General features: G+C 41.7%; 1 protein-coding gene and 1 long non-coding RNA gene across 3 annotated transcripts in view; one reads left to right on the top strand and one right to left on the bottom strand.

Annotated features, from left to right (window-relative positions):
* Positions 1-269: 269 nt before the first annotated feature.
* GLRA1 (glycine receptor alpha 1) overlaps positions 270-15,983 on the top strand; it is a 102,897-nt gene continuing 87,183 nt past the window's right edge. For both annotated transcript variants that reach the window (XM_005558329.5, XM_005558328.5), the window contains exon 1: positions 270-1,217. In XM_005558329.5, coding sequence (XP_005558386.1) covers positions 1,162-1,217 — 56 coding nt within the window. In that variant the 5' untranslated portion in view covers positions 270-1,161. The remainder of the gene's footprint in view (positions 1,218-15,983) is intronic.
* Positions 3,960-15,983, bottom strand: part of LOC141407091 (uncharacterized) — a 105,364-nt gene continuing 93,340 nt past the window's right edge. Inside the window, exons 6-8 of the long non-coding RNA XR_012414299.1 lie at positions 13,280-13,318; positions 6,497-6,530; positions 3,960-5,063 (exon numbers count right to left, since the gene is read on the bottom strand). This is a non-coding gene — a long non-coding RNA (uncharacterized lncRNA). The remainder of the gene's footprint in view (positions 5,064-6,496; positions 6,531-13,279; positions 13,319-15,983) is intronic.

Here is a 15,983-nt window from a genome sequence, read left to right as displayed (position 1 = left end):
TAACCTCTCTTACCCTACCGCTTACACGGAAAGAAGCTTGGGGGTAGGAGGGGGATTGCGCAGATCTCGTCCAGCACTCCAAGCGTTAAATTCAACCCGGAGTCTAACAGGCTATTGGCCGAATACCGGGAGAAGATCTGGTTTTCGTAGCCGCGGGCCAATGAACACCTCGAGTGGGAGGGTTTGAAGATACTAAGGAGTTTCCCCCCTTTTTTTATCCTCTCAACCCCCTCCCATCGGCTGTCTCCGCTCCCATCCCCCACGCCTCCAGTTTGTTAAATTAATGCAGTAAGAAAGTCTGAAGATCTGTAGGAGCCTTGACCAAGGAAAGATGAGCGAGCTCAGAAAACCGAGATGCATCTGAGACATTGGGCTCCTGAGCCCCGCGGGGTAGCCATGGACCCCGGTAGCCCCTGAAACTTGCCCCGGGCTCTCTGACGCCTGCGGCCCCAAGCAATGGGACACCTTTTCTGCAGTGATCATAACTTATTCGGCGGGGACCGGGGACCAGGAAACAGGAATAGCAAGGCGACAGCAGAATAGCACCGAGGCAGGGGAATGAGATTCCGAGACTGGATTGCGATGCGCCAGCCTGGCATACTCTCCGAGATTTAACTGAAGGCAGCACCGTCAACCGCTTTCCCCTCGCCTCTAACCCCCTCAGCCGGCCCAGAGCCATACAGCTCTGTTCTCTTTACCCAAGATGCTCGCCCAATCCAACGGTCCGAGGCCAACGTTCTGATCTCCACAGAAGATTTTTTTCCTTGCATGGAGCTGGCCGTTTAAACAGAAAAACAGGGGTAAAAAAAAAAAAAAAAAAAAAAAAAGGAAATATACCCACCCCCAAACGTGCCTCCCCAGCGCCGCAGGGAGCCAACAGACACGCTGGAGTTTAACAAACAGCAATACTCTTCGCGCTCCTGAAAAGCAGGGCTGGACGCTCTCCGTGGTGCTGAAACGCCTCGCAGCAGCCGCTGTCCGTGGTATCCACAGCCCCCTCGCTCCGACTTCCCCTGGGGCTCTCCCTCCGAGCCCCTGTTCCCCGCCTCCCCTTAACATCTGGATTATTTTTTTCAATAGCGCTTTCTGGTTTTGTAAGTGCCAATTTGAAACATTTTTGCCCCCATAACTCGTGGACTACAAAGCACAAGGACCTGAAAAATGTACAGCTTCAATACTCTTCGACTCTACCTTTGGGAGACCATTGTATTCTTCAGGTATGCAATTTTCTACTGACCACATCGCTGTGATGGAAATGGGGGGAAAGAGTACAGAGGCTACCTTTGTCCGTGGTCCCATCATTTTGGGGAAGAGGGGTGCTGTATTCCACTGCAATCGGGTCCTTCCATCCCCCGTCTCCCTTCTCCCCCCTCCCGCCCCCCCGCCACCTCCCCCCACCCCCGCCCGCAGGGTGTCTGGCTTGTGCGTGGAGGTCTGAGACAGTCGCTGTTCTGGCAGCTGTTTGCCTGTTTCTTACGGTTTGTTTGTCCTTCTGTCTGCTACACCCCCCACCATTGGTCCCCAGCCCCACTGCATGTTGGCTTTCACTCGGCTGAGGACTTTAAGGGGAAGCTTTAGGAGTTACTCAGTTTAATTAGGACTGCATTCTCCCTAACCGCAGTGCCGAAAACCTCAGCTTTCCCGTCTGGGAGCCAAGTGACAACTAGTGGTGACGGGGAAGGTTGCACTCAAACTCGCTGGACACAGAGCATTTCATTTTCTCTCCTTTTTTGCTGTTGTTTTCTTTCTCTGCGAGGAGGGAGGGAGGTTACTAAGGCTGAGTGCTTGGAAACAATAGTATTATAACCTCAGTGTGTAAAGCCCTGAACTTGGGTGCAGAGTGGATCTATTCAGGAACATACTGGGAAACATTTCCCTTTTGAAACTTTGACTGCCTCTTTCCCCAACCCACCTTTCCAAACTCTGTTAGCTGCAGATCCTGAACTCATGAGCAATCCTCATTTGTTTTGTTCTTTAATTTGTGCTTATATTTGACTCAACAGCTGAGTTCTCCCATCCACTGTCTCTCAGGTTAAAATTTTCTGCCTGAAGGCTTGGCATTCTTATGTTAGTAGAAGTGAAAAGTGAAAAATCACCTCTTCAAGAAGGATTGAAACAGACAGTCCTTTTGTAAGTGGGTGAATCATACCACCTTCAGAGATGGCTATGAAAAATTCCACTTATATGAATTGAAAAAAATTATTCTTCTTCCATGACGTGCAGGGATCATTAATCTTCCTCATTTTAGATGCCTGCCTCTCATATTTTACTGTGGCATTGGATTAACAGTCATTTGAAAAACCCACTCCAAATTGTTTTTAAAAACAAGTGGTCACCAAATATTATCCTCTCCCAACATAAAACAGCAAATAATTTTTGTTTTATTACACTTCATAGGAATTGCTGGTTTGAGTAATCTCTTGGCTGGTTTATTAAATGAATGACACCTCCCCTTAAATAGTAAGTTTCTGTATTTCAGCCTCTTTTCATGTCTTTCTCCTGAGATGAAGAAAAGGCATGCCCCCTTCTCTGAGACACCCAATGCTAAAGCTTCTAATCTCCAGTTCAAATAATTATTTTGTAGGCCACAGAGTCCTGACCACAGATCAGAATGCAAATAGTCAGAGAGTCAGATAGAATGAAAAAGTACAACAATCCAGGACCTTACGAAACGTATCAAAATGTGGTTACTTTATGGGGGAAAGGGCAGGAAGTATTCTATTAATAATATCAGATCCTTTCTCCCCTGCCTATTTAATAGAACTACAAAATGTATGGAGGTTGGGTACTTTGTAACATTTGTATGCAAATTGATTCTCTGTTTGGTTTACAGGAGACAGAACTGAATCAGAGAGATTAAAGAGCAAATTAATAGAACCAAGCACATCTTTCTCCCCACACACACTCTCTTTTTTTCTTGATGAACAGTATACAGTGCTTGATTTTCCTCTCCCAGACATTGTCTTTCACAAAAGGGAGACTCAGTCTAAAAGGTCTGCATTGTAGTCATTTTGATAAGGTTATGAATCCACTGTGTTAATTCTTCAACTAAGCTGGTGGTGGCCTATCAGCAAGCATCATTCTACATCTCTTTCCCCTACGTGTGTGAATGCACACATGAGCTACAATGGATGTGAAATATAATTCCATGTGTTTATAAGGAAAGAAGAGTTATAACTGTGGAGAGCTGGAAAGGTGGGTGGCACCACTGCACTTTTAAAATATAGGAATGGCTACTTCATTAGAGGAGTAAATGTTGATTTTTGAAACATATTACAGATAATAATTGAACTCAGGAAATTCAGCAATTTTTCAGAGAGATTTTTTAAAAAGTCATGAGGAAGTAAAGTGAGTAGCTTGTATTTGTTCAATTGGTATTTTCATTTCTAACTCACTCATTTTTAAAATTCCAGGCGAAAATACAGAAGCATTATAATGTGAGGACTTACTAGAATGTATGTGGGGGTAAATGGAGGCTGGCAGCTCTCTAGCAGGTTCCATTTGAATAACCCCTTCTTCCCCAGGGGATAGATGGTGTGTTGGAAGGCCAATCCAATCATCTCAGGCTCTCAGGTACTCCTTAGAATAAGTGATGCCAGCTGCTCACCTTGTTGGGGAAATCGGGGACTAGGAAAGGCTCTCAATAATAGACATGCTGCATCAGCACATAATCAGTGAAACGGCAATAACAACAGCAAAACAAAACAAAAACAAAAACAAAAATCAAGTGAGTGAGGCAGAAATCCCATATGGTACCAACACAGAGGAGGAACTAAGGTCTTAGAAAGGGAGACATGGGGTCCTGGAAGACAAAAAACATTGCATGCTCATCAACTGTGTCTTCATAAGTAAGATCGGGCGATTTGGCTGTAGTTCCTGATCTGATATTTTTTAAACTTATGATTCTAAAATTCTGTAATTGGCATTCTGAGAGTCAATAACCTAAATATTTTCCCTTATTTTCAGTTAAGAATGGGGCCGTATATCCAGACTGGTCAAAAATAATAGGCAAATTTTTTTAATGGTAGAAGCACATTTCTTTCAAATGTCCTTTCAAGCCAAAGGGAACTTGGCTTTGATCCCCAGAGCCCTTACAGAGGCTTATGGCTGGGGTAGGCCCAGTATGACCCCAAAATTCTCTTGCCTTCTGAGCAACTCAAACAGACCCATGTTTCTCAAGCTCTGCACTACTGGCACTTTGAACTGGATAATTATTTGTTATGGAAGTTGTCCTGGGCATTGTTGGATGTTTAGCAGCATCCCTGCTGCTAGTAGCACTACCTCCCTGAGTCATGACCATCAAAAAATGTCTCCAGACATTGCCAAATATACATCGTGGGCAGAGGGGAGACAAAATTGTCCAAGGTTTCAAACCACAGTACAGAATGACCAAATTTTTAATCAGCTGCTCCAATGTACTAATTATAATGGGGAGGAAAGTCTAGCTTCCTTGAGAAAATGCCCCCCATGAAATACACAAAGCACCCTGATGAAACAAAAAGGGACCTAGCATGTGCTTGAGAAGGGAATAAAGGCAGGGAGATGAACCAGATCTAATCCCTGGGTGGTTTTCCCAAAAGATGAGCAACTTTTCTTTAATGTGCTACTTCCCTCTTCCATCCCAGTAGGTGCTTCCTTGCACTGGATTTTGTACTGAATATGCCACTCAGCTGCTAACAAAGGTCATCAAAACCTTGAAGGGAAAATGTTTCTATCCACATTAGGATCAAAAGGAAAATGACAAATACATTGTTTCATATCTCAGTCCTAAAGAAAAAACCTACCCAGTTGAAAGGTGAATGGGTTTTTCCTTGAGGTAGCCCCTGTGGCTTCTCCATCTCCAGGCTTGTCAAGAAGGGCAGATGACTGTCTTGATTTTTCCTTTCTGGAAAGACAGCTGTACTCTACCTTGAATCTTACCTGCTGCATTTTGGCACTGCAGAACTTGTCTAGGAGTTTCTGACATGGCCCAAGGACTTTTCCCCAACGAATGAAGTCCCTTGGGCAAGTTTGTATAAGCATCGAATTGCCAATTAGTCTACTCCCTTTATGGGCTTAGGAACCTTAAAAAACAAAAAAGAAAATGTTGTGATTTTGCTCCTGAAGGACAGGTGGGACAGGGACCCTAGGCTGGTAAGTGGAGTTATGAATCAGCACATGACTTCTGTATATTTGCCAAACTGGTAATGACCTAAGCAGAGGATATTTAGGAAATTGTTTTCTTTAGATTGCCTTATGAAAGAGGTTACGGCCATGTCCATGGTGCAGTGGAAAGAGAAGTTGGGCTATAAATTGAGAACTCCTGCCTCTAGAGTCAGCTTTGCTTCCATCCCACAGCATGGGCATAACAAGTCTCTCCCTCTAATGGGGACTCAATTTTCTTACCAATCAACTCAAATGACTGAATCTGACACTTCTACGCTCTCTCCAGCCCCTGATAAGATCTTTATCAAAGGCAGGGGTCCATACCCACAAAGCTTCAGGATGAATTGACAGGTGGTGACGCTGCCTTCATTTCTTCACTAGGAACTTGTTTATCATGTGCTTATGTGTTCAGTCTAAAACTAAGCACTCTGCAGGGACAGATGCCACAGTCCCTGTCCTTGCAGAAAGGGGAGACACTGCTCCCTTTAAAGGTGCATTAAAATCATTTTTTCATTCTTCAGAGGACCCACAGAGCTCCCCTCCAGGCAGCCTGTGTGTGCGTCCTGCGACAGCATCACATTTATGTGGGCGTCATTAACTTTATTTCCTTCATCAGCTGGCAGAAGCCAGCATGATTTTTAAGATGGATGGCACTGTCTCCCTGCCTGGCCATCTTGAAACTATTCTGCAGGTTTGCGTTAAACAAAGAGGCTTTGGCCTAAAGGGAAGGAGACCTAGGATCCAGAATTTAGCTAGTGGCATGACCTTGAGAGGGTTCTAAGACCTTCCTGGCTCTCAGTTTCCTCAGCTGTAAAATGAAGAGATTCGGCCAATCGCGTTCTAAAATCACTTTTAGCTGTGCCAGTTTAGGATATCTTCTCCCAATCTCTTCCATGATAGCACAGCTTTCGTTACAGCTATTGCAGTATATTTCAGCTATTATAAGAAATAGCCACATCAAGGTATAGTCAGGCTCAAAGGTCTGAAAGAATTGAGGACCTCACTAAGCAATTCACTTTTTGGAGAATTATCCTGACCCAGACACGATTATTGACAGATCCTATACATATGTCAGTTTCCGCGGGAAATGTTTATTGTGATGAGAAAACATGAGGCCTGATCGCTATACTCACAGATCTGAAAAATGGTGTGAGAAAGAGAGACCAAACATTTCTGTACTTTTTATCAATGATTCTGTTTGGCTCTTTTTCCCCTCACAAAGCCTATGTTTTTTGTTTTTGTTTTTGTTTTTTCAAAAAAAAATTTGTTTACCAGATACCATTCATCATTAACATATTTTTCCCATCTTTATTAATCAAAGGCATATGTAACTGCCAGAAATACTCAATACCTTGGGATAAGCAATGTTGCCACACTGAGTTGACCTAAGAAAAAACAAAAGTAAAGATCTGTGATTATTTTTAGTTAATCCAGAGAGCCTTGTCAGAAGTAAATATGCAATTTGTTAGAGCCTTTGAAATGTTTAAAATGCACTCTGAGTCCTCATTACTATTTCATGAATCTCCTATGTACCCAGGGACCCCATATTGGGAAACATTAGATTTGATTTATTCTATGTAGCTCCAAGAGAAAAATCAGAGTAAACTCATAGATTTTTTTTTGAAAGCACACATACAAATTCGGACTAAATATAAATCAGAACTTTCTGGTAGCTCTTTCAAATGGTACTGTGGGCTGCCTCAGTGGTAGTGATGGTATCTGTCAGTGGAAGTGTGCAAGGAGAGCCTGGACGTCCACCTCCCAGGAAAGACATAGAAGGAATTCAAGCTTCTTTTGCAAATTGAGATTTGTAATTTGCTGCAGAAGAGTGAATGAAATGCAAGTCAGAGACAATCCTTCGCAATTCTATATTCCCTCCTTTCCTGATTCCCAAATTGCCATCTAATCTTTGTAAGCTCTTCGAATCATGACATGAATACCCACTAACGGGGATATGTTTCTCCTTAAAATTGGATTGGATAATTAATAAATTGGACAAAGAACATATAAACACCATGCAACAAAGAATTATTGGAAGGAAATCACCTTGGTTATGTAAAAGCCTGGTTTTAAGAAATGAGAAGAGCCTCAGAATAAGCCAGAAAAAAACTACCAGAAAGTGCACTTGCCAACGGACAAGGCCACAGGCACCAATGGTGTTCACAGGACTGACGGCCTCTCAGCCTTGAACTCCAGCTGTCTCCCTGAACCAACTCTCCGTAAAGCCTAACACACAAAATGAAAATGCCATACAGCCAGCCAGCAAATTCATTCAGAAAGCACATTAGAAGGGAACAATGCCCAGAGATGCTGGGGAGAGGGGCTTATCCACACAGTGCCTATGTTTTGTAATGCAAGCTCTTATGAGGAGTACTGAGGCACCAAACTTTTGAAACTCCTTTCAAAGGATCCCTTTGTGGTTTTCTGAAGTGGATATTGTCCAAGCCTCCTGAGGCTAATTCAGTGCAATTAGATTACCACTCTCTGCCTTTGAATTGGGCTGGTTTTCAGTGTCCATTGCTAAATTAGTTTACCATCTTAACGGAGCTGCCGACAATCATTAATCCCAGCCGTGAAATGGGCAGCAGCTCTGGGCAGCATGCTCTCTTGCCTCATATTCTAGGCAACCCACAGGCACATGGAGAACAAGCCTCTGCTTCCTTTCTCACAAGTACATTCCCAGCTCTTCCAACCGTTCACCCTCAGAGATTCGTGTTTTCCTTCAGAGTGTCTTGAGTATCAGCAGAATCATGGAATCTTGGGGTAGATTCTTAGCTTTAGAATTCAACGGCTGTCAAAGTTAGCTGTGAGGTGCTTGTCAAAAAGACAGATTCTCAAACATTTGTTAAGAGGACAGATCTCATAGTAAGTATTCTTACTGCAAATAACAACAACAATATTAATAAACATATAAAAGAGCAAGAAGAAACCTTTGGGGGTGATGGATAGGTTTATGGCATAGATTATGGTGATGGTTTCATGAGCATATACTTGTCTCTAAACTCATCAAGTCCTAAATATGCACAGCTTTTTTATGTCAATCACACCTCAATAAGGTGGTTTTAAAAATTAAATTAAATAAAATACAGCTTCTCAAAATCAAACTACTGAAACAGAATCTCTCAGAATGCGGACCCAGAAACCCATAATGTCAACAAGAGTCTCTAATTCAGTGCTTTTCAAACTTCAGTGTCCAGGATCACCTGAGGATCTCCTAAGATGCAGATTCTGGCTCAGGAGTTCTGGGATAGGCCTGAGTGTCTGCATTTCTAAAGCGTCCAGAAGATTGATGCTGCTGCTTCCTTGGATCAAAGGTTTGCACAGCAAGGCTCTAGATCATTCTGACAGAGAACCCCTGACATAGATCAACCCTTTTATTTTGCAGATGTGGAGGGGATAAATAACTGCCTCAAGTTTATAGAGTGGGTAAGCTCCCAAAGCCATACGTAATCTCCAAACTTACTCCCCTACATGTCATCTATAGAGTCCATACACCCTACCTCTGCCACCACACTTTCTTTCCTTCAGTCCTCACACTCTGTCCTTTCTCATAAACACATTCACCCTTCCAGAGGGTTTCTCAGGGAGCTATCCCCAAACTGGTGGCCTGGTCTCTGAAGTCCTGGTGCACCAAAAGCTCTCATTCACACCGCTGGGAACTCTATGTGACACTAGATAAAGAGAAGGGGCACCCGGGCAATGAGTTTTAAATCCTGGCCCTGGGACACAGCAATGAGTGTGTCAGGATTGATAAAGGAGGTGAATCAAGATGGTCAGAAGGAGAGGGTATGTGGTTTCTTCCTCCAAAGATGATCTCACTTACTAGTCTTCCTGTGTACATTGAACTCTCAACTTTGTAAAGCTAGAGGCTTGCTTAGGACTCCCAGATGTTCACAGACCACTGCCACATTCCATCACCTGTCTGACCTCAGGACCATGATCTTCATTTTTCTCTATCCCTTTAACCTGTCAGCCTTTCTGCAAATCATGTTAGTATTTTATACGCCAAATAGAGTAACTACTATGATCTTCAGCCTTTTGAGAGCTGCGTGTTTATTGCTGTGTGCTCAGTTCTGCAACATTCGCCAGCTCCAGAGGAATGCGGCAAGGCTGCTGCAACCCTGGCTGCCAGGCAGATTTGCAGTACTGTCTTATAAAAAGCACTTCACAGGTTATAGCATGTTTTATATCCACGATCTCATATAAGCTGCCCAATCACCTTAAAAATTAGATACAGGACAATGGTTAGTAACTCCATTTTAGAGCTGAGAAAACTGAGGCTTAAAGAAAACAGGTGGTTTGCCTTTTGGTAACAGCAGGTAACCATGCTGTGATTCTCAGAGTAAAACCAGGATTCAAACACATATCTCCTTGCGCCTCACTCACCATACCGATATACAGAGATAGACAGATAGACAGAGATACATTCATGTAGCCCCTTTGAGCTGGTACAGCTGTCAGCCTAATAACCCTCTCCTTCTACCAGTGGATAACAGGGGTGGAAAGAAGCCTAGAAAAAAGAGCTGGAAATTTTTCACTGGCCTTTTGTTTGACAGAGCCTTATTCTTCCTACTCTTGGCCAGATAGGCATTTATTTCTCTGTCCTTGATCATGTTTAATTGTACAATGCATGCATACATTACCTTTTTAAGAAATTATAATACTACACCAAAGCCTGAGGTCCCCTTTGATAATGACCTCTAGGTCTCTTTCAACTGTTATCCTTTTTGATAATTTTTTATTCATACATATTATATATACATTATGTACACACATGTATATAACCATTAAAATATACAATCATTTCACGGAATCATATTTTCTATGCAATTTGCAGTTTGTTTTGTTCACATATTAACATGTCTTGGGAAGCCTTACTTGTTGAAGCATACAGTTCTACTTCATTCTTTTAACCACCACAGAGCATTTTATGTTATGGATGTCCCGTTGTTTTCTAGCCATCCCTTATTGATGGACACTTACACTTTTTCTAATTTTCCCACTGCAATCAGTGCTGCAATAATTACAGTGTACCTACAACTTTATGAACACATGTGGTATTTCTCCAGGTACATAATAAGAACTAGGAATGAAGTTGCTGGGGTACAGAGAAAATGCACCTTATATGTTAACAGATAACTGCAAACAGATATTCCTTTCTTCCTGAACCTTCCCTTCTGCCTTCCCTCATGATGCCCCATCTCAGCCCCAACTGCAATAACTCATTAAAAATAATCATTAGCATTTACCGAGTGTTTATTGAATGCTAGAGACTAAGCTAATAACATCATATGCCCTATCTCATAATTCTCAAAAAAATACTATTACGTTCTATTATAAAAAGTACTATTCTATCCCCATTTTACAGGAGACAAGACTGATACATAAACAGGTTATGTAACTTGCCAAAGGTAAGACAACTAGTAAAAGGCAGAGCTAGGATTCAAAATTGGGCGTGACTGTAGAAAACACTCCTTTCACCATTACCCTGCCACTATTACTCTAAGAAAGAACCAGGGAGGAGGAAGGAGGAGACTAGACTGGATGAGAGAGATGAAAGATATGAATTTGCCTCTCTAGAAAATCAAGAGCTAATCTCTTGCAGGTGGTTCTGGATAGTTAAAAAGTTATTAACATGCATCTGTAAGTAGATACAAGCTTTCAATCTCTATCCTTGACACACAAGAGAAATTGCACTAGCTCCCACCCCCATCATAAGGTGTGTGGTTAGAGCTCTGTCAAGGGGTAGAGATGGTCAGCCACTGAAGGTCCTTTCTCCTTTGTCCCACCTGCCTTGTGACCAAGATCATTTCATTGAGAAAGCTAGCCAGGATGGTGGGGGAGAATTTCTGACTGAGTCAGGAGGTCAAGAAGAAGGGCAGCATAGTCTCTGGCCCAGGAAAAGAATTTTTTAAAATCTTGGTCCCTTTTACTCAGACCAAAGACATTTTTAGCTGTGTTCTCTAACCCCCAGACAGAGAGGACTTTCCCCAGTCTCCCTTATCTTCTGTATGTGCTCAGCCTCATGCACTAAAGGTCTCACCACATGCCCCAGATGTATCACTCCCAAAGCAGACCTTCAAAGCAGGCTTTTCATAACATCTTTAAGCCAGGAAACTACATCCAGCCCAGACGAGGCAGGGGGAGCAGAAAGGGCCAGCCCTCCGTAATAGCCATTGGCATCACTCCTGACATGGCTTGTGGGAAACCCAGGCAATGCAGTCTCAGACATCTGTTTTCAATAGCTCTCTGGGTGACACCAGAGACATTTTCTAATGTGTCCCTACCAGCCTTATTGCTACTAGAGAAAAAGAATACAGTAGAAATAAAGTCCCCTACTACCAACTCTTAAAATAGACCTGCTGGTTTGTCATTTTGTTTTCCTTTATTTTGTTTTATACACTATAAAATGTATTTGTTGTAAAATATTAAACAGCATAAGGAGATGTGTTTGAAACTAAAATACACGTAAATCTTACTTCCTAGGATAAATCACTTAACAGCTTGATATTCATCCTCCTAAATGGTTTTAATAACATAACAATAACAAAAACATGAGTGCTTCCTATGTGCCTGACACCTTTCTAAGAGCTGGATAGAACTTAACCCATGTAACCTTCAGAACATTCCTATAAATCATATACTATTATTCATTTCATTGTACAGATGAGGTTAAATCATTTTCCTAGGATCACCCAGCTTGGAAGTGTCAGTGTGGGATTGGAATCCAGGAAGTGTGGCTTCAGATATCCCTTAGCTGCTGTGCTACCTTAGTAAGCTGCTTCTGTTTTACAAAAAATGGGATTATTCTAAACACCATATTTGGCAACTTCTCTTTTATCGCTCAGGAATACCTTGTCAGTGTGCATATGGATCTACCTCATGCATTTTTGCAGTTGTGCTGCCCTTCTCTTGAAAATGCCAGGTTTTAATATAATATGAAACTCTCAGCTTGCCGCACACAGCACCCACTGCTATTTCCAACTCCTTTATTTCACACAAACTGAATTCCAACCCAAAATGGATTTCTCATTGTTCATAAGCAGCACATCCATAAGTCTCATCTCTGTATTGTAACTCATGTTCTGCCCTATACTCTCCATAAATCTGGTAAAGCTCCCCCCTCACTCTGCCTTAAAAGATACACCAACCAGCTCTAGGTTCAAACTCATCTGATTTTGAATCCTGCCTATGTTACTTCCTTGCTGTATAGTCTTGGCAGTTTGCTCAATCTTCCTGAGCCTCAAGTTCCTCATCTTAAAAACTGAGAATAACAACTTCACTGATAGATACACGAAGTCCCACTTCAAACACATTTTCCTATCAGAGCACAATCCCTTAACAAATGGTAATTTCCTCTCCTCTCTGAGATGCTATCCATGCCTTAAAACCTATGTCTGGCGTCATTTCCTCCATGAATTGTCCCTGGATTGCGTCTATGCCTAGCCCCAACTGGGCATGGACTCTCCTTCCTAAATCCTCTTGGAAATATAGGCATTATCCTTAGCACTCAGTTTGTTTAAAGTGACCTTACATACATTTGGGTGCCCTTCTAGCTTTCCTGTTGGATTGTAAGCCCCTCAAAGATTAGCTCTTAATGAATTTCTTGATGCATATGAAAAGCAAACAAGAAGAAAAGGAAAACATCCCCTGGTGCTTTCCAGAGTTTTCAGCTAACTCCACTACCCCCTTATAGATGTCATCCCAGGGGTTTATGTATATCAGACACTCAGTGTTTGTTAAATCAAATTGCTTTGTCCCCATGTGTCTGTTCCCATCCTCCTTCTATTGGCTCTGCAGAAGCCCAGGACCTGAAAGATTCCAAACAACCAACCCTAAAGCACTGCTGTATCTCACCATGACCCCTTTCTGCTCCAAGAAATGAGTCACAGTGAGAGTGTGAGCTAGATATGGCCGCGCAGCTCTGGCTCCATAGTTGTTGCAGTGAGTTGCTTGTTCAACCTTACCCTTGCTCTCTGACAGGGCATGTCCAAACTCTGGGCCTCTCGAAACATCTGAGCCATTATAAACAAGGCTGCTCTTCACCATCACCAAGTCCTGTGGAGAAGCCCCTTCCATAAGACAAGGAAACCTTTCTAAAATAATTTTAAACATGAAGAAAGTATGGACTTACCTCAGTTAAAGGTAGTTTCCTCAATGTGACCTAAAACATCTAGTAGGAAAAAAGAAAAGAAAAACAGTCTTCACAGGAGCCAAGTAAAAGACTGCATCACGCCTAGAGAGAGGGTGCCTTGAATAAATGTATTGAATATGTCTTGGAGTGTAAAAAGCTATGCCTACTGAAAAAAGGAGGTGATACGGCCTAGTAAAAAATGTAATGCCTTATGCTGCCCAAAATTGGACAGCCTAGATATTACAGCAAGATTTTCCTTCCGCTGCAAATTCTGCTCTAACTTTGTAACTAGTCTCAGCTTTTCCATGCCTAAAATGAGATGGAACTATGTAAAGACTATGGGTCTTTCCAGTTGTCATTATCTAATTCTTAAATTAAGTTGGCATATTGAAGGCCCAGCAGTTAAAAACTCTAGCTTGGGAATCAATTATACATATTCCAAAATCCTAGTTATACTACTTGCTATGTGTATGCCTTGGAGCAAGATTATTTTTAAAATTGCTAAGTCTCAGTTTTCCTCATCTGTTAAATGGGAATTATAATTATCTCTTCCGGACAGATTATCATACATATTAAAAGGGAGAAGGCATATAGATAGTTGGCATTGCATATGGCACACAGCAACTGTACAAAGCAGGAAAACCACTATTACTATAATTAAAGTAAGATAGGTGCAAAGTGTTGCGGGAGCCTACGAAAGAGCCTGGTTAACTCTGTCTGGAGGTGGGAAACAGTATAAATTGAAGACATTTCACAGGACTCAGGATAATTAAACTGGGCCATAAAGAATGACTAATTTACCAGGTAGGCAAAGAGTATCAGGAGAGTGAAGCAAACAAAGGAAAAAGGCTTGCAGAACAGTCAAGCTGAATGCTGTTGAGCTCAAGGCCACTGGGTAGGCCAGGCATCCACCCTGTTAAGTTGGCTCATCCCATTCCTGCTCTACCCTATTCTCTCCCAATGGCCTTTCTATCAATTAGAAGTCCAGCTGAGAGAGGATAATTTGTTCATTATCCAAAAAATATTTATTAATTCCTACAATAACCAGGAGTTGTTCTAAGTTCTGGGGATAGATACATTGAGGAACAGAAGATTCATGGTCCCTGCTCTAACACACCTTAACTTCTAGTGGGGGGTACAAACAAATAACTAGTGGGGGGTACAAACAAATAGACAAATTGGAAAACTATAGAATTGCAGGACCTAGTAAGTGCTTTAAACCCAATAAAGCAGGAGAGGGTGACAGAGAACAGTCTACTATCAAATCCACCCTCAGGACACCTACACTTTCATACATCTCCATTATCTCCCTTAAGCCTTATATAATAGGAGATGGGCAGGTTGTAGAGGACTGTTTCTTCTTCTAGTTGAGGAAATTGAAACCCTGAGGGGAAAAATGATTCATTCAAAGTCACACAGCCAGTTAGTATCATGGGCAGGCAACCTCATTCCATGCAGAAAAGTCAAAAATGGCCAGGATGAATGATTACGAGAAGTGGAGAGAGAAGGGAAGGCAAATAGCAAAACCGTTTGTATAGCAGGATCCCATTTTTATTTTTTTATATGTATTAATGTTCTCTTATGGGGAAGAAATCTACAGAAATGGACTGAAAACTGATTATAGTTGTTATTATCTCTTGAGAATGAGACCATGGGGAACTTTTATTTCCTGCATTAAATATTCCTGTAATACTTGAATGTTTTACAACAATATATATTACTTTTGAAAAGCTGGAAAATATATTTTTTAATAAAAGAGGATTCCAGAGAGCATGGGCATTCAATCAAACTTAGTGCCCACCTTAACAAAAGGCAACCTGTACCAGGTAGGAAAGAAAGACATGTGGAGTCACCCAAACCAGTGCCGTGTCGATTGTGCTTTCTCTAAGTAAAAACCAGCCTAGAGGCTGAAACTATTTGGTGTATTTAGAAGAATTTTCTGAACAAATGGAAGTTGCTGTTCCCACAGAAGTAATTGTGCTGGAAGCAAAATGTCACTGGAAAATGGAAGGCTAGAGTTATATTATAGAATTAGGTGCTCAGAACAACGTGATTGATGGTACATACTCTCATCAGGGTGACTGGAGCCCTACACAATTCACTGTGCAATTTCATAAAATACTCATGACAAAAAAAAAAGTTAGAGATGGAAAGAATTATATGTCCCAATTCCTTTAGTTCTCAGGGAGGAACTGTGGCCAGAGGGAAAGGGACTTGTCCAAAGTCAACAGTAAATTAATGTCCAGCCTAGACAAGAACTGAGAATTCCAAGTCTCTTATCACCAAGACAACTTTCCCTAAAATCAAATCAGAGTTACACCAACAGTGTACAAGATACACTATAATGGTACAGGATAATGTTCTCTTATTTTATTTTACTAGGGACCAGAACTTACCAATTCCATTATGATATTGATAACATTTAAGACTAAAAATCAAACTAAAAATAAATTAAATAACAGTACATAAATTGGGCAAAACTCGTGATATGATATGCAAGTGATTTTGGTTTGGAGAATACAGCACTCTGTCGTCACATCTTAAACACTACCTGGGAGAAAATGGAAAGTATCAGAAGGACTTCTTAAACTGGGTCAGTTCTGAGCAAGGCCTAACTTTACTCTTAAGTTCCAAACAGCTTCTTCTCAGGGTAAGTCATGGACATGGGCTACAATTTGAATTCAAATAGTTGTAGAAAAGATGG

This window comes from Macaca fascicularis, chromosome 6, assembly GCF_037993035.2.
Source record: "Macaca fascicularis isolate 582-1 chromosome 6, T2T-MFA8v1.1".
NCBI lineage: Eukaryota > Metazoa > Chordata > Mammalia > Primates > Cercopithecidae > Macaca > Macaca fascicularis.
The sequence above is the reverse complement of the archived record's forward strand: the minus strand, read 5'-3'. Positions and strand labels throughout refer to the sequence as shown.